This window comes from Drosophila obscura, unplaced genomic scaffold (assembly GCF_018151105.1).
Source record: "Drosophila obscura isolate BZ-5 IFL unplaced genomic scaffold, ASM1815110v1 contig_28, whole genome shotgun sequence".
In the NCBI taxonomy this organism is placed as follows: Eukaryota; Metazoa; Arthropoda; class Insecta; order Diptera; family Drosophilidae; genus Drosophila; species Drosophila obscura.
Genome location: NW_024542815.1, coordinates 74,500 through 101,948, shown reverse-complemented (window position 1 = coordinate 101,948; position 27,449 = coordinate 74,500). Strand labels below are relative to the sequence as shown.

The 27,449-nt window shown below is 45.0% G+C and overlaps 6 protein-coding genes across 8 annotated transcripts; 3 read left to right on the top strand and 3 right to left on the bottom strand.

Moving 5' to 3' along the window:
• Positions 1-28: 28 nt before the first annotated feature.
• On the top strand, positions 29-2,101 carry LOC111081829 (DALR anticodon-binding domain-containing protein 3). 2 transcript variants are annotated; one of them, XM_022377978.2, is made up of 4 exons: positions 29-139; positions 205-962; positions 1,038-1,356; positions 1,414-2,101. In XM_022377978.2, exons 2-4 carry the CDS (start codon positions 217-219, stop codon positions 1,702-1,704), a joined length of 1,356 nt encoding a protein of 451 aa, XP_022233670.2. In that variant the 5' UTR covers positions 29-139; positions 205-216; the 3' UTR covers positions 1,705-2,101. The 2 variants fall into 2 exon arrangements, with proteins under 2 accessions (XP_022233670.2, XP_022233671.2); XM_022377979.2 differs by having other exon boundaries at positions 1,417-2,100.
• Positions 2,102-2,647: 546 nt separating this feature from the next.
• On the bottom strand, positions 2,648-3,940 carry LOC111081830. Its single transcript, XM_022377980.2, has 2 exons — positions 2,803-3,940; positions 2,648-2,741 (listed from the first exon to the last, which is right to left on the bottom strand). The coding sequence occupies exon 1, from the start codon at positions 3,834-3,836 to the stop codon at positions 2,916-2,918; it is 921 nt and encodes a 306-aa protein (XP_022233672.1). The 5' UTR covers positions 3,837-3,940; the 3' UTR covers positions 2,648-2,741; positions 2,803-2,915.
• A 2,081-nt stretch (positions 3,941-6,021) lies between these two features.
• LOC111070013 (inosine-5'-monophosphate dehydrogenase) lies at positions 6,022-9,255 on the top strand. 2 transcript variants are annotated; one of them, XM_022360304.2, is made up of 6 exons: positions 6,022-6,130; positions 6,266-6,713; positions 6,813-6,963; positions 7,168-7,819; positions 7,936-8,476; positions 8,544-9,255. In XM_022360304.2, the coding sequence occupies exons 2-6, from the start codon at positions 6,580-6,582 to the stop codon at positions 8,647-8,649; spliced, it is 1,584 nt and encodes a 527-aa protein (XP_022215996.1). In that variant the 5' UTR covers positions 6,022-6,130; positions 6,266-6,579; the 3' UTR covers positions 8,650-9,255. The 2 variants fall into 2 exon arrangements, with proteins under 2 accessions (XP_022215996.1, XP_041450376.1); XM_041594442.1 differs by having other exon boundaries at positions 6,059-6,130; positions 6,549-6,713.
• A 510-nt stretch (positions 9,256-9,765) lies between these two features.
• Positions 9,766-15,470, bottom strand: LOC111070012 (rabphilin-3A). The gene is made up of 5 exons (XM_022360303.2): positions 15,082-15,470; positions 12,197-12,663; positions 11,083-11,903; positions 10,575-10,789; positions 9,766-10,514 (listed from the first exon to the last, which is right to left on the bottom strand). Exons 1-5 carry the CDS (start codon positions 15,156-15,158, stop codon positions 10,211-10,213), a joined length of 1,884 nt encoding a protein of 627 aa, XP_022215995.1. The 5' UTR covers positions 15,159-15,470; the 3' UTR covers positions 9,766-10,210.
• Positions 15,471-17,134: 1,664 nt separating this feature from the next.
• On the top strand, positions 17,135-19,653 carry LOC111070063 (Meckel syndrome type 1 protein homolog). Its single transcript, XM_022360363.2, has one exon. The coding sequence runs from the start codon at positions 17,220-17,222 to the stop codon at positions 19,419-19,421; it is 2,202 nt and encodes a 733-aa protein (XP_022216055.1). The 5' UTR covers positions 17,135-17,219; the 3' UTR covers positions 19,422-19,653.
• Positions 19,654-20,333: 680 nt separating this feature from the next.
• LOC111070065 lies at positions 20,334-22,571 on the bottom strand. Its single transcript, XM_022360365.2, has 4 exons — positions 22,421-22,571; positions 21,433-21,647; positions 21,181-21,360; positions 20,334-21,109 (listed from the first exon to the last, which is right to left on the bottom strand). Exons 1-4 carry the CDS (start codon positions 22,430-22,432, stop codon positions 20,719-20,721), a joined length of 798 nt encoding a protein of 265 aa, XP_022216057.1. The 5' UTR covers positions 22,433-22,571; the 3' UTR covers positions 20,334-20,718.
• Positions 22,572-27,449: the final 4,878 nt, after the last annotated feature.

Here is a 27,449-nt window from a genome sequence, read left to right as displayed (position 1 = left end):
GTAACTGTACGGAATGCAGTGCACACCGCTGGTCACACCACTGTCCACTAGAAGAATATATGACATATAGTTGACAGCAAATCGTTTTTGGATCTGAGTGCTAGGCTTTATCAAAGATAGTCTGTCAAATAAAGCATAAGTACACGTTCGACTGCCGAAAAACACTTTTATCCCAAGTCATGATTTATATACATTTTTCGCTAGATCGTCGTTGCAATGGAATTCTCCTTTGAATATCCCTTAAACGGGCTCATCAATAAGCTGTTGAACCTATTCACGGCTATGGAGGATAAGGACGCCTCTACTGCTCCGGTACTGTTCCAGCGATGCGGCCTGCCCATTCGTTTTCATATCGAGAACGTGTCCGACCATGGAGACCTTAGCATCGCTAACAACAGCAAGTATTGGGAAGCCTTCTGTCGGAAGCACGGTCGCAAGATGCGCCTGCACACGGACAAGGAGATGGACCTAGTGCTGCCCAATGAGGAGTCAATGCAGTTTCTGATCGAGCAGGCCAAAGACTGGGTGTTCCCCCTGCAGGAGATCACGCCCCTTTACAATAATCGCTGCACGTTTAGTTTCCAGCGTCGTCCGGTTATAGATTACGTGCTGAGAACGGTGCTCCAGCAGGGCGCTCGATATGGCCACCACTCGAAGTTGGACAAAGCCCCCACCTTGTGCCTCACTCAGAGCCCGAGCCCGGACTCAACTCTCGACGATGGGACCGAGCAGCTAGGTCACTATCGCCTCCGTCAGCTCCTCGGGATTACTCGTCGCCTAATGGCCTACTCGACCTGGCGCCTGGTGGATTTAGAGCAGCAATCTGATGACACTCTCCGCGTGACCGTGGAGGCACAACGTTGCCCCAAACAGCCGACAGACCACGTCTGTCTTGTCTGTGGACCCGTACTTGAGCCCGTCGGGAAGACAGCCACCACAATAAACAAAGACAGCTACGTTACGTGAGTCTTCCTCGCTTACACCTGCCATGCCATCCAGCCAGCCTAATTCTCTGTCTCTTTCTATTCCATGGACAGATTACGCTCCAAGGACATGATACTTATGGCCATGCATCGCAATGGCGTCCGCATGGGTAGTTCGCGCGGCGACTTTGATGCCCTTATCCAGCGCCTGGGCGCTGCTGCCGTGATTGTGGATCTGTTTGAAGTGCGCCACGCTTCAGCGGCCAATGTGGTGCGCAATGGATCGGGAAGCTCTAAGGGGGCCTCGTACATCCTGTACAATTCGGCCCGCCTGGAGACGCTGCTGCGCACCTTCAATGCCCAGGTGGAGGCGGGTGTCTACCAGCCACTGCCGCCGCTGGCTGACATCGATCTCAGTCTGTTGGAGGACGATGTAAGTGTTGAGTGGAATCTGCAGAATCTCTATAACGCAACTTTGTTAACGTTTCAGCAGCTTGACTGGAAACTGATCTACGGCCACCTGCTGCCCTTCCCAGAGGTGGTCGAGTCCACGCTGAATCTGCTGCAACAGGGCCAGTGTGATGTGCACCTGCTGGTGCGCTACATCAGCAGCCTGGCTTCCCTCTTCAGCCGCTACTACCGCCAGAAGAGGATCCTCGTGCAGATGCGGGACCAGCTGATGCCAGTCCTCTATGCCCGCGTCTACCTCGTCATGGCGGTGCGTCAGGTGCTCAATGTGGCCCTCTCGCTGCTCGGCATAGAACCTGTGTCATATATATAGATATACACTCTAATCATATTAGTAGCTGTAGTCCTCACCCATTTACAACCGCACTTCTCTCCCCTACCTCTCTTCTGTGGTAGACGTTTCTGTTTGAGCATTTATTGTTGAACAATAATTTAAGAATAAGACTGAGTTTTCACTTTTCTTATGGAAATACGGGGGGCTTGCAGGATGACTTTGATCGCATCCCATCCAAATTCATCAATCCAAAATAAGATCGACTGTGAAGCTTATTCTATTATGGAATCCGAAGGTGGTATGCCCAAGTGCCTGCGTGATAAGAAAACATCGGATAAGACCCACACCCAGCTAGATGTCGAGTAAGGTGGGTGTTTGCAATAATTGATACGTGTATTCTTCAATATGAAGGTATTTATCAAATAAGACTACTATATTATATACATATTTCTATACGAATATCAAATACAATATATAAGCATATGGGAGATGCTTTCACCATTTAATTGGAATTTGAGAGAACACAGCTGGACGGTTCAGTGGCTGGCACCACTAACCGTAACTCTCTCCTTGAGCTCTCGCACCGAAAACACTTCAATCTACAAACCTGACTTACGAGGTTGCAGAAACGACTGCATTTGGCCAAGAAAAAAGTTATTTTCCACCAGGACAACGCAAGGGTGCAGACATGTGCAGATTTCATTTAAAAAATCCATCAATTAGGCTACGAATTGGTCCCACCGACTTTAAGAAAACACCATTTTTTTAAACTATTCTTTTTTATTTGTCTACATAATCTTTTTTAAGCTCAATATACATTTTCAGCAATTTCTTAAATTTTTTTATCCAAAATGTGGTTGCCCATTGCTTCCAGAATATCTTGCAAATCAATCGGCCAACACCATATCGTGAATTTTGTTCAATTTCTTCGGGTATATGACCATAACTAGGCGTCCAGCCTGTGCATCAGTTTTTGTGCTTGTACGGTATCAAGCTTTTCCTTGGTTTAAGTGGCGGGTTTTTCCTAAAAAAAAAAAATTTCCGCCCTCGTACTCTTCCTTCATTTGAATAATCGACTGGCAAAAAGTTAAGTACATTCAAACATATAAATACTTTGGCAAAAATAAAAAAACATACAAATAAATATATAATACTATATGGAAGGAGATGACGTGCCGGCCATCCAGGCCTGCTGCTTCCGCCTTTTGGAATCAACTACTGCTTTATGATCAGAGATTTCTTGATGTGCTTCATGTGCGCGTTGAGGGCGTGCTGATAGTAGCTGTTGGTGCAGATCTTTGGCGCACGTTCCGGTTGGCTGTGCGCCTTTTCGCTTTGCTTATATTGGGTCGTTGGATCGTGTTGGGGGCGCGTGATGGCGGTGGTGGTGGTGGTGTTGGTGAAGGAGGAGGCGACACCGTCTCCTCCATTGTAATTTCATAGAAATGGTTTGGGGCATTGTCGTATTCCCAAGGACTTGGGATGAGAATTTTTCCACATTCCTGATCTGAAGTATCGCCCGGTTGATCCTTCATGGGTACCGTTTCGATGAGGGTGTCCAGGGACATGACCATTGATCTAGATTCATCTGGTATCTGGGGCAGGGAGTCTGTGTTTTCCTGGCCCTCCTGACTATACTCCACCTTTATCACGGGAAGATTTGCAGTTGCGCCATACGCTGTTGTGGATGTAGTACTGGAACTTTCACCTGCATTTAATCTTGTCGCTGACACTGGACCCACCGTACGACTCGCAAGAGGAGTGTCTGCATCCACGTTCACGCGTTTGATTTTCAAACTGGCGGGCAGCTTGACGTGGTGCTCTTCCAGATACAGCTTCAGCTGTTGGTTTCTGGCCAATTCGTCGGCATCGACGGAGTGCGAGCTGTTTGTCGCAGTGAGGAATAGCTTTTCGATCAGCACGCACTTCTCATAGAAGCGGTAGGCGACTGCCAATTCACTGTGGCACTGCTCGCAGATCTTGTCCGGCCAGCGCTGCATTTGCAAACTCTCCAGTTGCAGGCTGGTGCAACAGCGGATCATGTCCGCAATCAGGGTGTGCGGCGGCTCCAAGTCATGGCTGTAAATGGAGATATGGCCGGACTCCTCATTCAGGCAGATCAGGCAGGCCACGTCCAGATCCACCACACGTGACTCCAGGTTGTTCGCCATTTGCTAATTATAGCAACAATTAATTGCTAAATGCAATTTTACACAAAAACAAAATGTTGATTCTTTTCTGATTTAGCGATGGGAGTTTGCGCCTATGTACCTGCTATTCGAGGCAAATGCGATATATCGATAAGTGTCTACATCGATAAGTGTATATCGCATCGAACATTTCATGTATATGTATAGATACAGATGTATGTACGCCAGCTAATGCGCGAACATGAATATGTATGTCTCCCCCGCGACGTATTTAAACAGAAACTAAGTGAGTGTATACTCACGATAACCAACTTAAGGGGTTTTTTTTTATTAAAAATGCGATTGTCTGCAATCAGCAAAACGAGTTAATTGTATTTAATTACAAAAATCTTCTCCAATGGAATTATGGAAATCACGGCGACAGATCTCGCAGATCTTGTTTGAGGTCCCTAGAATGTGGAAAAACTCAAAATTCGAAATGGCAATGTGAATTTTGTCCCCAAGATGTGTGGCGGCACCACATCATGGCTGTAAATGGAGCGGTGGCCGGCCTCCTCGTTCATGCGGGAAAAGTCCATGTTCACCGCACATGACCCCAGGTGGTTAGCCATTGGCTTAGCTAGATCATGCACAATAGCCAACAATTGTAAAACGATAATCCATTAAAAAACCTCTGATGCTGCTCTTTTGTTCTGATCTACCGTAGCTGCGCACAATGGGACAGTTTATTTGCGCCAATTGACAATTAAAAGTTTTTTGTCGACAAAAAGAAAATAAATACATTGATCATTTTATATAGGAAATTATGCACTGGCAACAAATTTCAACTTTGAAAATTCAGCTTTACAAGCTTTTAAACAATTTAGCACCATTTTCTCTTTCAAACTTAATATATACGATTTTTCTTTATAAAACACAAAACATATGCATTAATAAGTAAAAAACATCTCAATCTAAGAAAACTGCATTATTAATGTTTCAATGGAACTTGGAACAATAAATTTAACATCAATTAAAGAAAATACGGTATACAAAAGTCCTTACGCATGTAAGAAACTTGGTTGCCCAGCAACAATTAAGTCACATTAATAGGCCGTTTACACTGGGGCTGCGTCATGCTTCTTTGCGTCTTGGCGAAGACGCAGTTTTTTTTACATAGGTTAAGCATAGGGCCCTAGTGGTGGCAAAAAGTTGCGTCAGTGTCTGATTCATGTGCGTCTATTCGGTATATTCGATTGATTTTGCTCATTTTTGGTATTTTCTGCCTATCAGCGCAACTATCACCACTAATAACAACAAAAAATTGTAGATCAAAAATCAAATTTTGGCGCTAAAAATGTATGATTGTGCAAAAAGGTGAAAATATACATAAAGTCATTAAATAAAATACTTGAAACTGATTGTACTATTATCATATGAAAATTTTCTGACCCCCTGATGCCATTAAGACACTGCTGGAGACGAACTTCGGTGGTTTTCATAATTTGAAGAAGAACTCCCACAAACTCTACAATGAAATGTCTGAAAATAATATTTAAATATGAGAATCAATTCTTTTTCGTCCATTTTCCTGACGTCTTGCTTAATTCTGTTGATTTTCAAAAATTTGTGTATCTTTCCTTGTCATCAAACACCCAAATCCAAATTCAAGACGCACGTCTTCCAATGTAAACGCCTTTTCTGCTTCATTGCGTCTATGCCGATATCGATAGCAGACGCGCCCAGTGTAAAAAGGCTATTAGTCAACATTTACGTTTTATGCTTTGGCCGTTTTTGTTTGAACCTTAATAAGTAAACAATCCAATGAAAAAGATTTCTGGAAACTAGCCAATCCTAAACAAAATTTATTGATGAATTGCATAAAATTATTTGTTTAGGGCTGAGAGTCCTAGCTAGCTAGTAATATTAAACGGAATATCAAAGTAGAGGAATATCAACGTTGAATGTTTTGAAAAAACATTCGATACTATCGTGATAGTATCGGGCTCAAATAATTATTAAAAAACCATTGAAACCTTTTGGGAACTTGTCCATTGTAAAAATTAGATGCCACCTGTCGATTTGTTTACAAAAGTGTCTTCGTATATTATAGCAGCCAATCCAAACATATCAAAAGCGCAACGACTGTAGCTCGATACTATCATGATAGTCGCAAAACCGTCGATGGTAGAGGCTAGCAGTAAAATATCGATACTATCGATTGTGCCCTCCATTGTTTGACACCTCTACTGCTGCTGCCTATTATCCACGTTTCGTCTGCCGCGCATGTTCATCTCGACCAAACTTTGCTCCTCCTACCTTACATTGCTGGACTGGTAAGTGGCAAAACCATGTGCTCGGCCCTCCACCCATCCCAGTGCCGAGAGCGCTGTCCAGACCTCATTCCACGCCATAGAGACACTGCAATTAACGTTGTTTCTATGCTGCTTTTCATCGTGCCGCCGCCATAGCTAAAAGTTACGTCTCACTGCAATTGCGTTGTTCCATCGACAATTGGACAGCCCTCATCTGCATCCACAGTGCCACAAAGCGCCGCCGCATCGTGAATCCACTGAACCTGTATATGTTTTGTGGTGTGTGTCTGTGGAACAGAGAAGCGACCAGGCCCCTGCATTAAAAAACGGCGGCAGAGATTATTGTTTGTGCCATATTTTTATTGTTCCTATCGGCCCTTGGCTCGCGGCTGTTTCATTTATTTTGTTTATTATTATCGCCGTCTTGGTCTGGCCCAAGTTAAACGGACGCCACTGTCACTGCCACAGCGATGGATAACAGCAGTAGCAGCACTAGCAAACCCAAACTCAATGGCTTTGTGGATGGAGAATCCGTTGAAAATCAGCTGCAGGACGGCCTCAGCTGCAGGGAGTTGTTTCAGAATGGGGATGGACTCACCTACAAGTAAGTGCCAGGCCACTTAAAAAAATCTTTTAGTCCATCCATCAACACATCCCTGACCATATCCTAATCCTCTCTTAATGTCAATGTCAACATCCCCAGCGACTTTCTCATATTGCCCGGCTACATAGACTTCACCGCCGAGGATGTTGATCTTGGGTCGCCGCTGACCAAGAAAATTACATTGAGGGCACCGCTGGTTAGCTCGCCCATGGACACCGTAACCGAATCGGAGATGGCCATAGCCATGGCGGTGAGTACTGTCTCAGAATCTAGGTCGGATTGGGGGCTCGACTCGGATTCGATCGCTCTAGCTGTGGTTGTAACTCAACACTCTTTTGTGCCTCTCTAACCGCTCAACCGCTAACCCTTGACTGCTCTGCTACCCTTCCTTGTCGTGGACTGTCTCTCACTCTGATGTACCTACTGACACTCGACACTGTCGTCCGACGCGCAGCTGTGTGGTGGCATCGGCATCATCCATCACAACTGCACGCCGGAGTACCAAGCGTTGGAGGTGCACAAGGTTAAAAAGTACAAACATGGCTTCATGCGCGACCCGTCCGTGATGTCGCCCACCAACACCGTCGGCGATGTGCTGGAGGCCCGGCGAAAGAACGGCTTCACCGGCTATCCGGTTACCGCGAATGGCAAACTGGGCGGCAAGCTTCTCGGCATGGTCACCTCCAGGGACATTGATTTCCGTGAGAATCAGCCGGAGATAGTGCTTGCAGACATAATGACCACCGAACTGGTCACCGCGCCCAATGGCATAAATCTGCCCACGGCGAATGCCATTCTGGAGAAGAGCAAGAAGGGCAAACTGCCGATTATCAATCAGGCTGGCGAGCTGGTGGCCATGATTGCGCGCACGGATCTTAAGAAGGCACGCTCCTATCCGAACGCCTCGAAGGACTCCAACAAGCAGCTGCTGGTGGGCGCCGCTATAGGGACGCGCGGTGAGGATAAACCCCGGCTCCAGCTTCTAGTGGCCAATGGTGTGGATGTGATCATTTTGGACTCCTCGCAGGGCAACTCTATTTATCAGGTGGAGATGATTAAGTTCATCAAGGAGACCTATCCCGATCTGCAGGTCATCGGCGGCAATGGTAAGTTGCCCATACACTAATCTGTCCTCATCAGCACATCCTAACCACATCATCGTCCTCGAATCTCTCTTATTGTGTGATGTCTGCTCCTGGTCTCTCTCTCCCCCCCCATCCAGTTGTAACACGCGCCCAAGCCAAGAACCTTATCGAGGCGGGCGTGGACGGACTACGCGTGGGCATGGGGTCTGGCTCCATCTGCATCACCCAGGAGGTGATGGCCTGCGGTTGTCCTCAGGCAACGGCCGTCTATCAGGTATCTACCTATGCGAAGGAGTTTGGGGTGCCCGTGATTGCCGACGGCGGCATCCAATCGATCGGACACATTGTTAAGGCATTGGCCTTGGGGGCCAGCGCCGTAATGATGGGCTCTCTACTGGCCGGAACCTCGGAGGCGCCCGGAGAGTACTTCTTCTCGGATGGCGTGCGTTTGAAGAAATATCGAGGAATGGGTTCCCTGGAGGCGATGGAGCGCGGGGATGCTAAGGGTGCGGCTATGTCCCGCTACTACCACAATGAGATGGACAAGATGAAGGTCGCTCAGGGTGTCAGCGGCAGTATTGTGGACAAGGGCAGCGTTCTGCGTTATCTGCCCTATTTGGAGTGCGGACTTCAGCACAGCTGCCAGGACATTGGAGCCAATTCCGTGAAGAAATTGAAGTGAGTGCTGAATATAAAGCACAAACAAATTTTTCTTGAAATTACTTCATTAAAATATTCTTAACAGGGAGATGATCTACAATGGCCAACTGCGATTCATGAAGCGCACCCATTCCGCTCAGCTTGAGGGCAATGTTCACGGCCTCTTCAGCTATGAGAAGCGTCTCTTCTAACATATGGCCAGTGCTGCATCGGCCACGGGCAGCGGATTGGCTGCCCCTGCATCACAGCAGCAGCAACACCAACATCAGCAGCTTCAGCATCGATCTGGAGCAACCAATCCGAACCACTTTGCCCTACTTTACGATCGGAAGTGATTTCGGAAGAGTTGAGAGTTGTCCCATTACTCGCATAAGGCATCCTCGAATCAACGGCCCTATCCATACATACTTATACCTACCTTATCCATCTGCCCGCGCAGACAAAAACCTAAACTTAAGTGTTTACAGACCATGATCTGTATAAAACTATGTACTCTATCTATAGATATCTATACATATAAATATTATATATATATACTAGGTGGCAAGCCCCCTGCTCACTCGCTTCGCTCGTTCGCCAACCCCCAAGTCTTCTATATCATTTTATATTATTTGCATACATTCACTCTTTATCGCACGATCGGTACGATTATCTACTATTCCGGATGTGTTGTTTGTAATATATTGTAGCATACATGCATAGTATGCATTGCATACATATATACACGTACTGCAGCTCCTCTCTTTGGGAACCTTTTAAGTTCCTTACGACAAACTTATTAAATGTGAACTGAAACTGATGCAGGAATCCTTCGTGTGTTTGTACTTATCTGCACTACTTATACTATCTACCAGCGGTGGCTACGTCCTTACGTCCAAACTGCACACTTATGCTCGACTCGAAATGCTCAAGCGAATGCTGAAATAAAAACGGCCCGAAAACAGTACAAAAACAGTTTTTGGATCTTTTTGATCTACCGCTGGTATCTGTACATTGTATTTACCTTATAGAGTGTTCTAGTTGGAAAGAGCGATAATAGAACAAAGCATGAATTTGGCGGTTTTAATCACTTTTGTTTGATTTTGTTGGCCATCTATGTACAGCGTGAATTTTCTGAGACATTTGTTAATTTCTCAAAGAATCATATGAAGCATCTCATAAAAAACTCCATAGTTTCGTTATAGTTTGTGTGTCTGCGCCTAGCCACATAAAACTGAAAATTAAAATCGTTAACATTTTGACTCAGATACATGTGTTCCAGTGCAATAATAGAATAAATATAAAGATTTGAAAGGATGAAGGATCGCATCTGAACGGAAGAAGAAGTTTGAACTGAGCACCATTAGTTCCTGATGGATGCAAGAATTTCAACTTTATCCCTATATTTATTTCGATATATGTATTTAAGTACATAAATAATTAATTTTGATTATAAATTGAATTTAGCAATAAATCGAAATGATTTTGATGTTGGTTAACCCTTGATAAGGACACTTAAACAAAGCTAGTATGTATACAAAAATGCCGATAAGAGCCGAAAGTATTTATAACAGATATAGAAAAATTGAGGTTATATACGAGATTTCGGAAAGCAGATACACAAGAGCACTCTCTCTTTCTATTCCTCTCTCTCTCTGTCTGACACAAACACTCAGGCGGGCATATCAAAAATATATACATATATATATGCATGTATTGTTTATATAATATATATGTTATATATATGACTAGTATTTATGTGTATGTTTGGAGCTAGTGGGCGGGATTGTCAGGGGCCAGGCAATGCCACTTCTCATGAAAGTGGTCCGGTAATCGGATGCAGTCGTGCCATTGCTGGAGGCGTTCGCCCTTGCTCTGGGCCCCCAGCTGTAGGCTGCCCAGGAAGTCGTTGCTCTTGCCCAGATCCTTGTCCCACACGGTCACAATGAGCATCTCCTTATTGAGATCGTGGGGACTCGCCTCAAAGCAGAACTCCTCGTTGTAGATCGGGTTCAGAGTCCGCCACTTGACGCTCGTCTTGTGCTTTTTGTTCTTGTGTGCATCCGGTTTGAGCTGACTGGAACAAAAAAGAACATTAGCAAAGGATCTAAGTACACTAATCTTAAGGATTACTTACAGCTTGACAAAGGGATCAGAGCTACCGTTGTTATCCATGGCCATCAGATCGGTACACTGCTTCACATTCACGACCAGCACCCGCCGCTTGGTATTGTAGCACAGGGAGATCAGAATTTTTCCATTGGGCCACTCCTGGGCCGTTTCCGCCGCGTTGCTGTACTGATCCTCCACGCCCAGTGGCACCGAGACCCTGTACTGTGATGTGCTGTGCACCTGCAATAAAATCGGAAACGAAAGGGAAAGCAGTAAGGCTTAGTTAGGATTTCACGCTTAAATATAATTCTTAAAGTTCGTTCTTCAAATATATTTTCAAATATTTGCATCCTAAAAATGGGCTAAAATTAATATTTTTGGGTTTAGGTTTTACTGCCAATTTCTCGGCGAAGAGGGTCTCTTCATGTTCCTTGGATACCTGGCCATATTAAGGTGAAAGTAAAAACCGGAATATAAGTTCGAATTAGCCTCGAGGATGTGGCCCCTGGAACCTTATCCATCATTGGACTCACCGTAGAGAGGCAGACCTTGGCCGCACCCAGGAAATCGTGCCCGTACTTATCGTCATCGAAGAGGGCCACATACAGCAGGGAGTTGCCCAGCTCCTCTGGCTCTACGCCGACAAACTGGAGGGTTTCGTTAAACTCTGGATTGCGTGTCTTGTGCACGGTCTTGGTGCGCTGCCAGCGCGTGTATTTGGTGAGCGCCTCGGGCGTAATTATGTTCAGCTTGCAGTAAGGATCGGTCAGTCCAGAGGCATCCATGGCGGGCAGGTCCCGTGCCCGCACCATTATGCAGTCGAGGCTATGGAAGTTCTCCCTATAGTTGATGGCTATCTCCAGCCAGCCGAGCAGCGGATCCCGACAATGCTGTTGCTGGGATTGGGTGTATTGGGATTGGGTGCCGGAATTACCGGAGCCAGAGCTTTCGCTGATGGACCAGGAGGAGCTGACCGAATTGCGGCGCAGGGAGCTGCTCTCACGGCGCAGCTGGGCCACCGCCGAGCCGTTTAAAAGGCTGATGCTGTCGTAGTCGGTGCACTCTGACGGCCGGTGGCTCTGCTGCCGGCCGAAGAAGAAGGAGTTCGACAGCTTTCGCTCACCACCGTCGATGAAACTCCGTATGGAGCCATATGCCCGCAGCCGGAAGCTGTTCTCTCTCTGCAGCCTGTCCACGGCCGTGCCCTTGGCACCTCCACCTGCACCGTCCAGCTCATCCTCCGGCTCGGAGATACCGCTGCTGGAACTGCTGTCGTTGACCCTTATCGTCAGCTTCTTGACCCGTGCCGGCCGCGTCGGCGTTACGTGGCAGCTGTGCACAGCTCGCGTGTCTCCTGCGATGACATAGAATATCGATATTAGCGATGGTTTCAGTCGATTACCGATTAGATGAAAGTACTGGACTGCGAGAGTTCTGGATTCTAGTTTTCAATATTGAACCATCCGAGGACACCATTTTAATTCAAGGTTTTCTTTAGTTTTAGTTTCAATTGTAAAATATCCTTTATACATGTATCTTTAATTTATGGTTTAGATAGTAAACAGGCCCCTCTTTGCAATCTTCACTGTTCCTTGTGAAAAGCGGAAGTGGAAAAAAATGACACGACAGGACATGAAACATCCTTACCTGCCATGGATGCCATCCCTCCTGGTGTGGGGGTAGGCGTGGCGCTGGCACTGCGCGGTGTTTCGTACCGGGGCAGGCCCTTGAAGAACCAGGCCCCCGATTTCTTCCACATCTCACGCGTCTCCGAGCAGATGCGACAGAGCCAAATCTCCCGGGTCCGCTCGCTGGTGTGATACCGGATATTGATGTCCACGCTGCACTTGGTGCAAACGGACTGGCGGCAGTCCTCACAGATGATACGATGTGGCCGCAGCAGCCCAAAGGTGTCGCCGCAGAGGCGACAACAGTTGGGGCCCCGTTCGACAGCATGCTGCTTGATCTTTTCGACACGCTCCACCAGACGGCCGACCCGCTGCCGTTCGGCAATCTCGATCTCCTCATTGCGCCGTATCACGGATATGATTGCCTCCTGCTCCTCGGGACGCAAGGGTTCACTGGTCTTTGAACTGCTCCAGCCGGCTCTCAACCTGTGCGGGAGATATAGAATAAGTAAAAAAACGCGGAGACCTTGTTAATGTGCCAGCTCCTAAAGTGCTTCAAGTGTGAGAAATGAAATGGGATGGGCGGGCTGGTTAATGCGGTTTCCATGTTCTCCAAGCCCAGGCCCAGCAACACCGTGGCAGCCGGCGGCCGGCAAACGGCCAAAATGTCAAGTTCAATGTTGATTAGCTCGCCCATGTTTAGGACCAATTTCTGTAGCCATAACCACCGCCTAGCCCGGCCCATTATCCCCCGTTTTACACCCAGTAGATGGCAGGAGTAGAGTATGTTGAACTGGTGTTCAAAAAACTAAAATTGTGAAATATCAAGCAAATTGTACTTGTAACATTTAGATAAGACATTAAACCGTATGGTGAGATCTAAATGAATTTCAAGCCATTAGGTATTAGGAATTTCCAGCAACCCAAATAAATAAACTAAGATAATCATTATCATCATGCACCGCTGACCTAAATAAATATACAACAAACAGCTGGATGCATTTGTATGCACACAATCTTGTTATATTGATAAGTACACTCATAAATTACATTCTGGATGACCTGCAGCTGGTAAAATATCACTCCATCTGCATGGAAACCATTACGACAGTCATAAAAGTATCTTAGACTTGACCCACGGCTCTTTGGACCCGGACCCATGCAGTTACAATTGTAATAATTGTTTAGTTAATTGCTGTTTTATTTCCGTTCACTATCGTTGCGTTTCAGGAGGTGTTCGTTTTCTTCTCTGCGTTACACACAACCACTTTTACCACAAATCTTATATACCCCTTAACTTTTCGAGTACTCATAACAAAGCGCAACCTCAAAGCCCACATACGGGCATGCACAGCAACTAGCGCCGGGGCATGCAAATTCAGGCTTTACTTTAAAATTTTTTTCGTATGTATTTTTCGTGTGTGTTGCCTTCACCCTTCAAATACCCTTGCGGGTTCGTGTTCTATCAACATTGGACCCGACAAATACCTGAAAATGAGGCAAAAATGCTTTATTTGAAGAAGGTAGAGGTGTTCGAGCTTGATTATAAAACTTTAAATGAGCTTAAACACTATCAAAAATAGATTTAGAAACAACAACAAATTTGTCATGTTATTTCCCGAATTTGTTTTGTCAGTTTGTCTTGTTTTTGAGGCGAATAGTTGGCATCACTTGTGCTGATTGACTTCCCCCTTAACAGTTCTCTTTGGTGCCCCTTGGGCCATGCTTTTCCTCTTCCTGATGTGGCTCCCTTGACTCTCAGAAAATGAGAGTCAGAGTACGAGTGAGAGAAGCGACAAGCGTGAAGGAATCTCTCTTTGTTCCCTGTCGCTGGTTGAATGCAAAAGCTCTTTGTTTCTGTGCTTCTTTATTGTCGTGTGTGTCTGTCTGTGAGTCTTGGTCTCTGTGTGTGTGTGTTTGTTTAGATGTGAGTGGAGTGAACTAACGGAAGTGTAAATTGCACACTTGAAACCTGCTCTGCCTGCCGACTCCCCCTGGACACCATTCATTCTTTCATACTGTGCCATGGCTGGGGCTGTCAGTGCATGTCCGTGTGGCGGCATTGTTGTATTTTTAATGCGTCAAAGTCGCATTTGCTGTCAGCTGGGATTGATTTAGCCGACGGTTGCCCACGTAGTATGCTTTATATTCGTACAACCAGCATATGCTGAGGATATACATATTTATGTAGTAGGGAAATGGTTTCGTTTTGTGTAGTCTGGATTCCTGGTGTGGTATGCGGCATGTAGCAATGAAAGCCTCTCTGTCTCTAGACCAGTATATGCATGTTTTTGTCGTGGGCCCATAAACTTAAGGCGCGTCACATCATAAAATATAAAAAATTATTAAAATTTAATTAATCTGTCAGCGTGAAAAAATTATGATAGAATTGGGCCGACACAGAAACCATTTGGATCTCCTCCTGTCCCTTCCTCTTTTTCCGTTCAGTCCAGCTTGTAATTTCCTTAGCCCTCACAGTTTTTCGTTCAGGGACATGGCTCCCGCACTATATAGCCATAGTTGTCGTCTGACAGTGTGATGCACACATCACACACATGTATTTCATTTGATTAGGCCACAGTTTTGTGCTGTATTTTTGGCCAATCATGCACACACACTCACACACAGACAGAGTGACAGTAATTAAATTACAACTAAAGCTTTTGCGGAATTTTGGTTGTTGTTAGCTCTAACACAAACACACACATACACATGAAAAATATAATTTTTTGCTATTATTCGAATGGCCATCAAATACGGAGATAGTAAAGGGTAGCCAATTGTTGCATTAGTCTTCCAATCCCAATGCCAATGTCATTTTAGCTTCAAATCCAACTTAGCTTTCAGGCCATGCCCCTCAGTTGCTCAGTAGGATGGGCTTTTGGGGCTTATAACGGTACTTACTTGGCACGCAGGGCCAGCTGCCTGTCGCTGGGACAGACGAACTTATTGGCCGTGTTATTGCAGTTCTGGAAGTCCATCTTGTCACATTATAATCGGGTGATATGTTTTTGGCTGGTTTTCGGTCTGCAATGATGTTTATTTCCCTCCCGCTCCGCTCTCGAATAATGTGGATCTCAATCAAAGTAAACAACAGGAATCATTGCCTGCAGATAGGCGCGGCGCACTCACTCTCCCTCCCTATATCAATCTGCAGCGTTGTTATTGTTAGTAGCTGTTCACTGTTATTTTGCGGCCCCGAACGAACGAAATGAAATGGCAACAGGAACGAAATGGAAAAGCACGCAGGAGGCACGTCCAAGTGCGCACGCTGGCGCTGATATGCGTCGTCTGGTGCACAACAGCAGCGACAGCCGGAATTTTATTATTACAGTTACAATCGCAGGCAGTGATGGGGCGATAGGAGCTGTCGCGACAGATGCGAAAGTATCGTTGCCCTTTCGTTCGATGCGGGCCATGCTCAACACATCACTAGAACTGACATTGTTCCTATGTATGTACATGTACACATGCATGCATAAGGTCTTAAGCCACCAAGATCATAATGTGGGAACTTGTCGATTAACAAGAGCTTCTTGCGATCCTTGGCTTCTGTTTGACATATATTAAAATATATATATACATATATGTATGTAGAACATATACTTTTATAAAGTAAGCGCTTTTTCCGTGACACCTAAGTACTATCTTTCTGTCTCGTTCTTAGTATGTCACACTTGCACACATAAATTTAATAAAATAATCAAACTGCCGTTAAGATCGCTCCCCTGAAGGCATCACCTTGTGGAAGTACACCTTGTATAGGCCTTAAGGCTCAGCGATAGGATCTACTACCATCTCTAGGAACTTTCGCGTCGTCCCTCCGCCACCCTCTGCCCATTCTGCCTGTTGCACAGTAGACTCAGCTAAAGACCATATGGCCACGCGCAGGAAGCTTTTCGTTATATTTGCAAAGCAAAGCTCGGTCGGTACAGTGTGGGTTGAGGGGAACGGTATGTGGTAGTGAAGGAGCAAAGCACTTGAGCACTAACAGAGGCACACGCGCTCGCCCCCGTTCTCTATTTCCTTGATTTGGATGCTCTCACCCTGTCCTAGTGGCTATCCTTCCGCCCATAATTTCCTTTTCCCTTTTATTTCGCTTTCAAAAGTCCCAGAAAAGGCTTTTACCAGATGTTTTGTACATGAAAAATGTGGTAGCAAGTGAACCATTCTATACAAGGTCGTACCCAGAATTTCAAGGAGGGGCTGAATCACTTAAAGGCCTGTCTCCAGCACCGCGGACAATTCCTGCCAGGATGATGCATTGACATGAATTGCTACATGCTACATGCTAAATACTTCTCTTAAATACTTTCTAGTGAGAGAATTTTTCATACATTTTCCAATAGTTTATTATAAAATTAATTTCTAATAGATCTTAAAAAAACAAAACAAAAAGATTATGTATTCTAAAATCAGATTCTCACATTCTGACAATAATTTCATTACATATGTATGTATGTTCATATTCATCATTTAATTTTTCCCATTTATATCAATAAAGATATCGACTTATTAATCTATTTTATTTTAATCATTGATAATTATCATATTTTGATGGCACATTGCGAAGCTCGACCTCTTTGTCGTTCTTGTTAGATAATTAAATGATTTAAGGTTTTTTGTTGTTGGTTGTGTGCAGCCATGTAGACATCATGTAGAGAATTTCATCCCTGTGTAGTTGTCATGTTGCAAAACTAATTCAGTTTTGTTGAAATTTGTTGTTCTACATTATTTTTCATAAGCAATTTAATAAAAGGGAGCATTTAAAATTAATCAATCTTGTAGACAATGAATAAATTTATCGGATTAAATTATATTTTTAGCGATCAGGGTACTAGATAGCTAGTAATAGGAAACGGAATATCAAAATCGAGGAATGTAATTTTCGATTAGTGTGAACTTATTTAGTTCGTTCACAGCAGTGAATAGTATTGTTTTTTGATTAGTTCGTTCATGAACGACGTATTCATAGCGACCGACGCAATTCGAAAATAAAAAACAAAAAATACGAAATTGTCAAATCTGACATAAAAAGAGATATGAAGGAACAAAGCAAAGACACTAAGAGAACGGGAATTTATCGACTCAGGGGGGAAATCACCGACTTGCGGTTGGACATCAAGCTGCGGCACCTGAGCGAATGGCTGCCAGTCCCAAAGCTGGACTACGCTGGAGCCGCAGTCTATAGCACTCCCCCAGCCAGCAGCAGCACCGATGACTTCGGCCCGGAGATCTGGAGCGACTGCTTCATCTTTGTGCCAACGTGCGACGATCCCATCTTTAGCCAGGGCTATGGTAAGCAGGCCTACTACAACTATTACTATCCGGCCAAGGGCAGCTCGAGCAGCTTCCGACGCAGTTATAGCTCATTGGCTAGTTCCCGGGGACAATTACCCACTTCGGTCAGCTCCCGACGCAGCTACAGCACATTAGCCAGTCCCCAGGGACACGTATCCACTACGGCACGCTCGTACGACCACACGCAGGAGCCAGTGCCAGAGCTTGAGCTGAAGCAGGATCGCCTTGCAGAGACGGAGACTGAGACGGAGAGCCAGGAGCAGAACAAGTGGAACGTGATCAGTGAGGCCGGTCGGGCTTTCTACGCGCTCAACAAGGAGCTGTGCAACGGGTGCACGGCCAACCTGCAGATTGCCTGGCAGCAGAAGCACTTTAGTCGCGCGGAGCTGGAGACCTACGGCCAAGTGCGAGCCGCTTGCATTACGAAGCTGCAGCATCGCTACCACCGCTGGGCCCAGGACATCTTCCAGCTGCAGCAGCTCCATCTACAGCTGGAGGAGCAGCAGCAGGAGCTGGCGAAGAAGGAATTGGCGCATGTGCACCGCAAGATACGAAAAACGAAGCGCTGGCGCAGTGAGTCATCCAGGATGTCGTGGTTCCCCAACGGGAGTAACTCCTCGGCGTCCATGTCCCAGGTGTCGTTCGTAGAGGATCCGAACTTCGCGGCCCGCACCTGTCTCATCCACACGCTGATAGATGCGGACGGCGAGGAGAACCTGCCAACAGAAGCGCGTCAGCTCCACGCCGACGGCTTTCAGGTGATGTACGTGTACGCCGACCTGCAGGAGGACACTCTGCTTGTGACCCTCCGGTACTCACCTGCGCTGGGGCTGCTCTACGTCTATCCGGACTTCACCTGCAGCGCCGACGACATGGACTACGAGTTTGTGATCGACAGGGTCGACGACTGCCGCCAGCTCTACTGCTACGGCTTCCAGAGCGTCTCGCCGCTGGAGGCGGTGGTCGACGTGGAGTGGAACCTGCGGATGGAGACCATTCTGCTGAATAACCGGAACGCAGAGGACCACCAAGGGAAAGAGGAGCACGTGCAGTCGGATGAGAAAATTCCTTTGCCAGCGAATTCCACCTCGCAGGAGCTTCTTGACTACTTCCAGCTCCAGCGGGACCTCGCCACGGAACTGCGTGTCCTAAGACACTTCGAGACGCCGCCCAAGCGGATGCGCTGCATCTCCCTGCTGCTGAATATACAGGAGGCCCAGCACTTCGAGCACCCAAACATCCATGTGCGTTACCACATCCAGCCGCCTCCTCACACCCTTGTGGAGACGATGGCCACCGGCAATAATCCGTTCCCGTTGCGTGGCGCCACTGCCACCTGCCAGGGCGCGGGCGATGCCCGTTGTGCTCACCTTGCGCACTGCTGGCAGCTGACGCTGCTCTGCGAGGAGCAGTTCGATCCCGTCCACCTGCTTCACGTCTACTTCGAGGTAATCAGCATAGACGGATGGCAGCGCGAACGCTGCGAGGGCTATTCCCACTTCGCCTGCTCCCTGGTGGACCCGCTTCCGCCGTCGTCCAGTGAAGGCCTTCGGCTGCCGTGCATACGTCCGCTGGGCAGCTGGCTGGACACCCTCAACCGCTACTTTATTGGCGGCCGCCAGAACTTCGACTTTGTGGCCTACTTCAGGGGCCGATCCAAACCACAATCCAGACTCAACACGCGCCTCAGTCTGGACACCGCAAATGCCATGCGGAACACTGGGTCGCTGCTCTTTCGCATTCGTAAGCTGCAGCAGCGCCAGCCGGAGTTGCTGCTCCAGATGAAGATGCAGCTGGGCCTGAAAAGCAGCGAGGAAAGCAAGACGGACAAGACTTCCACGCTGGACGAGGTGATAGCTGCCTTTGTGCAGGCAAGGGATCGCATCCGGGCGCTCTTGGCCTGTTCCGTTTCGTATTTTGCTTCAATGCAAAAACTGACTTAGTCCAAAAACTGTTCACTACGATTCGTAAACGCAATAGAAAATAAAATAAGATTACCACTACCACTTAGCCCATTAAATACAGATGTTGCATATTTATGTTGAAAGTAAGTTTGACGGGTAACTAGATACCTAAAGGATTTAATGTTTAGTACTAAAAAGGGATACTTTTTTGGCGTTGAAATCGTTTATACAAAAAGAATAACACGAGTAATATAATAGAAAACAGAACCAAACCCAATGCTCTACACATACTTCCAAAGGGAACTTGTTCTCTGGTAGGGGCACTTTATGTTTAAGTGCCTCAAAGGATGGGGTAGGCGTCTCGCTAGCTTACTGCGGTGTCTGGTCAGCCTTTCGCTGTATCTGCCTGTGTGTTGTCCAATCTATTCCTCCACTGCGTGCTGATTTAGGTCTCGATGTAGGGTAAAGGCTCGTGATTTGTCGCATAGAACGATTCTTTAACACAAGTCAGTTGAAACACTTCTTCTTAATATGTTTTTCCATCAGACCTACCCGCAACTTCTTTGAAGTTACATTTTCTAATTGAGCTCTTCTCACACATGCGGGGTCCTTGGTCTCCGTTCGCTTGGACCCCACCAACTTCGCTTATACTTAACCTACTCGTACATATGTAACTCTATTTTAAAGCCATTCTATGCTAGCTCTGTAATAGCTCTAGCAAACACAAATCAAACAGTAACCAAAGAGAATATGAAACTGAAAAAATTAATCAATCAAAACGATTTAAACTATTCTTGATTCAGTTTCCACGTCCCTTGGCTCGAAATGGCAAGAAAACTCAGAGACCTCTATATTCCATGCTAGCGCGACAAGCATTTTGCATACTTATAAATTAGGTCGCCAGTCACAACAACTGGTAATACTCTTTATGGAAGAGAAGACACTCTAGAGTTAGTTTAGCCATTTTATTTACTACTAATATCACTCAGTGTATATACATAGATTTGTTTCTTTTCTTTTGTCGGGTTTTGTGTTTGTGTGTGTGTTGTTGTGTGCTCGTGTGTGTGTGTGTTTGTGTGTGTGAGTGTGGTGTAGATATACATTATATATCAGTATATATAGGTATAATATCATACTATATCGTGCATTGTATATAACACTAAAAAATGATAAAAAAAAAATTTAACTATCTCTTTACTCTGGTTGTTGTTGGATGTGTGGTTCCCGTTGGAGTTGCACTTAAACCTAAATACTTGCAGCTGTGAGTGGAAAGCAGGGGAGTGGGAGCGGGGATTAGGGATTGAGAAGATAATGGACTTGGGATTCGTATGGATCCCTATGCCACGGGTAGGTACTGGCGCGATGGCGTCACCAGCTGCACTTTGGGTGCCTGGTAATCATAGCCATTGCCGTACTCATTCACGTCAGCAAATCCATTGCCATTTCCATTTCCAAATCCATTGCCGAAGGCTCCGATAGCATTGCCGTAGTTGTCGCTGGACTGCGTCTGTCGGACTCCGCCGTAGGGGGAGCTGAAAATCTGGCCGCTGGCCCCATCCTTCTGGGGCGTGTAGCTGTAGTCATCCCCGCTCTGGCCGCTGCCGCGCAGTGGACTGGCCTGCTCAGGGTTTAGGCTCTGCTGCAGGAACTGGAAGCGGTTCTTGTTGCCCAACAGGCTGCTGGCATCTACGGCGGGCCTCTGCCCAGCTGGGGCCAACGGCTGGGGCCTGCAGGCACACACAAATGTCACACGATAAAGAAATCTGCTTTCGAACTCGGGCAAGACGTTTAAACTTACTCGGGAATGTCCAGATCCAGTTCTGTGATGGGATGATAGCCGAACTCATCGGCTGTGTAGCGGGTCTTGTATCGCTTGCCATCGGCGCCAGTGAAGGAGTACGATCCACTGACCACAAAAGTCTTATCGTCCTTCAGTTTTCCCACGCTGCTCACCTCAATGCCGTTCTGAGTCTTCAGTCTGTGGAGGGAATGGGAAAAGGGAATTGTGGTCTTAGCACAGCTGCAACGATAAACCTTCCATTTTACTCACTCCAACTTGAACTTCTTGCCGGAATTGTAGTTCTGCAATTTCTCGGTTTTAGCCTTCATCACATCTCCGCTAAAGTGCACCGCCGGCTTGTCGTCGTCAATGTCCTCGGGCAGGGTGTAGATATCGCTGGGATTGTACTTAAATAGATCCAGATTTCGGTCCGTCAGATGCTTCACATCGGCCATCGCCAGCACCGCCAAGCAGACCAACAACAACTGAAAAATGAGGAGCAGAAAACAAAAATTAGTCCAATGAAAATCGATCGGGAAAAGTCTGCATTTATCCACAGATATATCTATGCACATGTCCATATCGCACGGCATAAATTACTGACAAAATGGCTGGCAGCTTTTTCAGTTAATGTTTTAATTTAAGACGAAGTCTTTTGCATTTAGCATTAGCGGGCATTAATCAAAGTGGCGAGCGTTTTGCCAGCGCTTGAGTTCGCGCATCAGTCGCGCTGTAGCCGCTTTGTTTAATTTTCCTTGACAGTGCGACGTCATCGTTGCAATGTCTAGAGCGTTTCTTGGGATTTTTGTGTTGCCAGCCGTAGATGGCTAGGTAATACTTCTATTTGATTTATTTTATTTGGTTTTGGGACTATATGCTTTAAGCGTTTCAATATTTGTCATTCGACTGTTTTCTCTCTTCTGACCGATGAAGGGTTGAGCTGAGCTGCAGCTCAAAGGTAATAGATCGATATCTTGATAGAAAGAAAACGTAAGCTTTTCCATTTAAATTGAAAGCTTTCATTCTTATTGCATTCCATTCCATGGCCATAGTCTACCCTATAAGATTTTTCTCTCAATTATTTACAAATTTTTCATGGAGTTCCACTCTGAAGGACAATGCAATAAATCTTTTTGGTTTTCACTTTCACTGCATCCTTTTTTCACATGCGGCACCATAAAAAAATGTTTTATTTTAGCATCTCTTATTTAATTTTGTCTCTGTTTCTCCTTTTTTTTTTTTGTTGTCGGGCACTTACAAAACTCTTCATATTTCTTTGAGCGGGTTAATGAAAAAATTCAAAACGAGGATATCGCAAGCTAAACTTAACGGATCTGGCTTTGAGGGAAATTACACTTTCAGCTTGTAAGCCGTTCCGTTGCGCACAGATTCTAGCAAATAAATACAACCGATGCCAACGTCTCGTTTCCTTTATATACTCGTATGATCAGCAAAACGGTTTGCTGGAGAACGAGAAAACGAAAAAGAAGCAGCAAGCAAAGACAAGACGAAGCAGAAAGCGAATGGAGCTAAACCGGACAAGAAGAATTCTGCTTGGGATGCCGGCGCGTCGCCCAGTCTCTGCCACTTTGGCACTCTCTATTGTGCTTAGGAAAAGGCGCTGCTGCTGCGCACGTGTATCACAGTGTTTGGCACTAATAAAATTCTCCTTTTTGCCTGCTGTATTTTGCACACAAGCGCAGTGCAAACCTGTGAGTGTGTCTGTGCCGACCACTGATGTAGAATGATGTCTGTTTGTCATCTTTCAGAGAGGAGGGAGGAATTAGGCTTGATGGTGGGAAGGGAAGGGGCTTATCTTATATCCATATATGAATCGGCACTGAAGATGTAACGTTCTAAGACCGGCCATCGTTTTTTTGGTGGTTTTTGTGTGCCTCGAAGGCACATTCGATCGCTTCGGACAGTTCCGACGGACCCCACATGAAAATCTGGTTTCGAGCAACAAAATTAGAAAACCGCCATCATCGAATTAGCATACAAGTTTAATGATGGTTTTTTTCGCCTCTTCTTTTGGTGCCCGAATCTCTACGAATACGAGTAAATGCGTAAATTTAAATGTACGTTAATTTTTTGTAAAGCATGGAATACGAGCCGATATAAGACACATAGTAACGGGGCGGGGGTTAGGGTGGACGCTACACGGAGAGCGATAAAATATGCGTCGATTCACGATTAAAGATTTGACCAGGTACCAGTTTCGACGGACTGTGGACCGTAAACAGTAAACCATGGATATTTCTGTTGAATGAACCAAAGCGTCCCAAATACTGATTATGATTCTAAGCAAGATATCGAGATAGCCAGATTTGAATGCGCTTAGCATATTTGATCTATCATCATAAGATGTTAACGATCATCATCAGAGATGGTGACTTTCATTACGATCAACGTCGTAGAGACACCATTCTTATATGGTCTCAGATCTCGTTAAGTATTCGCTTGATTAAGCGTTCCGTTTCGGTCTTATCATATTTATCAACTTTTGTACTCTACTCTACTCTACTCTACAATCTGGTAATTATCATATCTTATCATCGTCGACAGGTCTGCTGCTGTCTCTACGAGTATGCCAATTCCCAAGTTTTTACCGCTTGCTTAGAGGTGGAAATCGTTGCAATATTCGTACAGGGTGAAATCATGCAAGTATCTACGATCATTGGAGACGCATTTTTGCTTGGAATTTCATTCAAGAAGTTTAATCATTTGAATAATTTTTACTTCCAATATCGAACATAAATATATAGATTCAATTAACAAATTTTTCTATGGTGTGCTGTGGTACTTTTGGGAACTATGAACTTTCAAGCACAGATGCAGCACTTCAAAAGTCCTTGGCATTCAATTGTTATGTCTTCAGGCAGTAGATCAACAGATCGCACAGATCTTTCATTACCATCAGCGATGGAGAGTTGAAAATACAATAAATTGAGCTAGACATAAATCGACTGGATGGATTTGGAATCAAACCTGACCGGACACGCAGCTCTAATGATAATCGCTAATGGTGCCTTCAATTTTAGTTTTATGCTTAATAACTTAAGCGAATGCCACACGGCATTCATTTTTCATTTAAAAACGACGAAACCTCCAACAGCCTTTGGGCACCACAGCCCACCAGCAGAAGCAGACGTCTCTCTGTGTCGCTCTGTGCCGTGGCTAGATTCTTCTTCTGGTTACGCGCTGATCTGCTTAGCTAATAAAAACGTTTTGGCCATTTCAACAGCTTCTCAACGGGGTCCGTTCGTTGATGATGGCTTTTGCCTTGGAAAATATCTGTATACGTTCTATGTCTTTGATATCAAGTTTGCTATGCATACTTGCATACATGCCCCAAAGCTAATATTGGATTGGAGTCGAGTGAAGTGAATTGATTAGACATGATGTCTCACTTATCCCCAAACGAGTTCTCCCACTGTCCGCCTAAGGGAGTGGCCCCTTGTATGACTCACCATCTTTATAGTCGTGCATAAAATGTTTCATCTGCTGCCGCTGTTTCGTAAGAGTTCCCAGTAAAAGCCTTTGTGTCGCTGCATACGCCGGATAAATTATTATCAATTTTACGAAATTTTGAAATTTGCATAGCGAAAAGAAAGTGTTTCATTTGGCTTTTTTAGTCCCCTAATTTTATTATTATCGATCTTTGTGCGTAGTTTTACGAGTATTTCTTTGGCAAATTAACATATCGAACCACTTATTACGCAGCCACCAGTTCCCTCGCTTCGCTGTCCGTTTAAAAAAAGTATAAAATAAATAAATAAATTAGCAATTATAAGGAAACAGAAACGAGATTTCCAAAAACCAAAACACTCCATTGTGTTCTATTCTGCTATGTGCTGTTCTGTTCTGTTCTGTTTGATTCAGATCAGATCAGACCAGACTACCTTCTCTCTCTTCTTCGGCCCTGAAATCGACTGCCCTTAGGAGGCACTGCGGGATCCATTATGCTTAAATTTTGTAGACTCGAGAGCTGTGGCATAAAGAATATACTGAAATCAGGCCCTAAATTAGAACAACGTGACTAAAAATCATCAGCAGAGCGTTAAACTGCGAAAATGGTTCTTCTGATCATCAGACGCCGACTGAGAGGCAGCCTCATTGGGCTCTTATATATATATCAATGAATAAATTCGGTTCCCTTTGTTAATTTTTCTCTTCACAAGAAATTTTTTTACCATTTGTCTGGCCTTTTGCATTCCAGAAGTACACATGTACATAAATTTTAAAAATCTAAATATCTTTCTTTAATCTCTTTCATTATCTTTCCATTGTCTTTTGTAGTATTCAATTCTAGAATTAAATCATTTTTATACCCGCACTCGAAGAGTTAAGGGGTATATTATATTTGGGATCGAAGTGTATGTGTGTAACGCAGGGAAGGAAACGTTTCTGACCCCATAAAGGACATACATATGTTTATATATTTTTAATCAGCAACAATAGCCGAGTCTGTCTGAGCGTCCGTATTTCTGTCCGAACTGTTTGACGCCTAATTCTCAGAGACTATAAGAGCAAGAGCAACTAAATATTGTTTTCTGACTCATGTGATATCACACTGAATCAAGTTGGTTTCAAAATTTTTTTACGCCTCCTTCCGTCTTCACAAAGAAAAAAAATCTGTGACACCCACAATTTTGAAGAAAAGCATTGTTTTAAAGAATGATATATAATATATCTGTTATCGATCGCTTGGAACACTACACTCCCATCCTCTCACTTTGAAGCTGGCTCATAGGTTTAGTTCAGACGCTGTTTGAGGTCCGTATTCCTGTTCGCTCCGGCCGACACTCATTTGCATGGGGACACATGCACGAGCCCCATTCCATTCTAGTCCACTCCCCTCCTTTCCGATCCGATCACTCTGTCCTATCGGATAATCTTGATTTCTTTTAGGTGACAGCTCGATTCTGGATTTGGCGAACGCGGATTGTCGTTATTGGAGCACGTTCAGGGCGATGATTGAATTTGAATGGAATAATCACATAAGAGATCTGTTATGGCTGCATGTGGTTCCCCGCTGCCGTTCCCAGCACACCCCTGAGTTCAATGAGGTTCTGAATCAGAGATCTGGTTACCTGCTGGTGTGGCTGCTTCTGTCTGTTGTCGACAGTTCTAAACCATAAACAATAAGTGGCTAAATCATATCTTATAGCCAACTTAAGGAAATGCTCGCACAGCTACAGTTCGGCGACTGCCAAATATTCATTCTTAGCGTCAAGAATCGAATCCGAATACCATCCCAGCCGACAGACAAGACAATCCGGACGAGCGATCCAACTAAAACGAGTTGCGATCAGGTTCTCTGTGGTCTTTGACCGGTTATGCATATTTCCCCGAGCCACCAGCACAGCACCACAGCACTACTGCCAATCGCGCAAACGCTCCTTTTTTTTATGACTCTTTTCTACAATATTTTTTAGGTGTTTTATCAGTTTTATTTTTTATATATTATTGTATTTGTGTTATAGCCAAGAAATAAATAATCAATGCAAATTTGCATAGTTTAAATAGAAAGCTAAACACGTTTTGCTTTTACCCTAAAACGTTAAGTTTTATGTCTCTTTGTCAGTCAGTTCCCCGTTTTCTACCTTCCCTTTTCGCTTGTCTTGTCCCTCTGTCTATCATTTTATCTATCTTTGAAGTTTCTGTTGAATTTCTTAAAGTATAAAAAATACCAGTTTTTTTTATTTTAAGCAATTGTTTTGGCTTCCCGATCATATAGTATCTGTTTGACTTTATTTATGCATACAGTGAAGGATATTTTCTATAAGTATACATAAATCTGCCAGATTATAGAGTGTCCTTCCTTATGAGGTCTTGAAGTATATTTGTGCTACAGAAAAACAAGTGATAATGAATGATAAATTGCTAACAAACGAATCAAAGACAGAACTCACCCTATAACGAACAGCACAGGTGAATTTTTTTTCATTATTACGCCCGTACTCAAAAAAGAGTTAAGGGGTATATTAGATTTGTGGTAAAAGTGGATGTGTGTAACGCAGAGAAGGAAACGTTTCCGACCCCATAAAGTATATATATTCTTGATCAGCATCAATAGCCGAGTCGATAGAGCCATGTCTGTCTGTCCGTCTGACCGTCTGTCCGTCTTGTTTGACGCCTGGATCTCAGAGACTACAAGAGCTAGGGCAACCAAATTTGGTTTCCAGACTCATGTGATATCATACTGCTACAAGTGTATTTCAAAATTTCGCCCCGCCCTCTTCCGCCCCCACCAAGAACGAAAATCTGTGGCAGGCGCAATTTTA

Bases quoted from the DNA above. Each gene is read 5' to 3' on its own strand.
- LOC111070013 (XM_022360304.2), top strand. From the start codon at position 6,580: ATGGATAACAGCAGTAGCAGCACTAGCAAACCCAAACTCAATGGCTTT. The intron at 6,964-7,167 runs GTGAGTACTGTC...TCCGACGCGCAG, and splicing joins AGATGGCCATAGCCATGGCG to CTGTGTGGTGGCATCGGCAT. The intron at 8,477-8,543 runs GTGAGTGCTGAA...TATTCTTAACAG, and splicing joins AATTCCGTGAAGAAATTGAA to GGAGATGATCTACAATGGCC.
- LOC111081830 (XM_022377980.2), bottom strand. From the start codon at position 3,836: ATGGCGAACAACCTGGAGTCACGTGTGGTGGATCTGGACGTGGCCTGC.
- LOC111070063 (XM_022360363.2), top strand. From the start codon at position 17,220: ATGAAGGAACAAAGCAAAGACACTAAGAGAACGGGAATTTATCGACTC.
- LOC111070012 (XM_022360303.2), bottom strand. From the start codon at position 15,158: ATGGACTTCCAGAACTGCAATAACACGGCCAATAAGTTCGTCTGTCCC. The intron at 12,664-15,081 runs GTAAGTACCGTT...TCTCCCGCACAG, and splicing joins CAGCTGGCCCTGCGTGCCAA to GTTGAGAGCCGGCTGGAGCA. The intron at 10,515-10,574 runs GTAAGTAATCCT...TTTTTGTTCCAG, and splicing joins TCTGATCCCTTTGTCAAGCT to TCAGCTCAAACCGGATGCAC.
- LOC111070065 (XM_022360365.2), bottom strand. The intron at 21,361-21,432 runs GTGAGTAAAATG...TTCCCTCCACAG, and splicing joins GGCAAGAAGTTCAAGTTGGA to ACTGAAGACTCAGAACGGCA. The intron at 21,110-21,180 runs GTAAGTTTAAAC...GTGTGCCTGCAG, and splicing joins CTGGATCTGGACATTCCCGA to GCCCCAGCCGTTGGCCCCAG.
- LOC111081829 (XM_022377978.2), top strand. From the start codon at position 217: ATGGAATTCTCCTTTGAATATCCCTTAAACGGGCTCATCAATAAGCTG. The intron at 963-1,037 runs GTGAGTCTTCCT...TTCCATGGACAG, and splicing joins AACAAAGACAGCTACGTTAC to ATTACGCTCCAAGGACATGA. The intron at 1,357-1,413 runs GTAAGTGTTGAG...TTAACGTTTCAG, and splicing joins TCAGTCTGTTGGAGGACGAT to CAGCTTGACTGGAAACTGAT.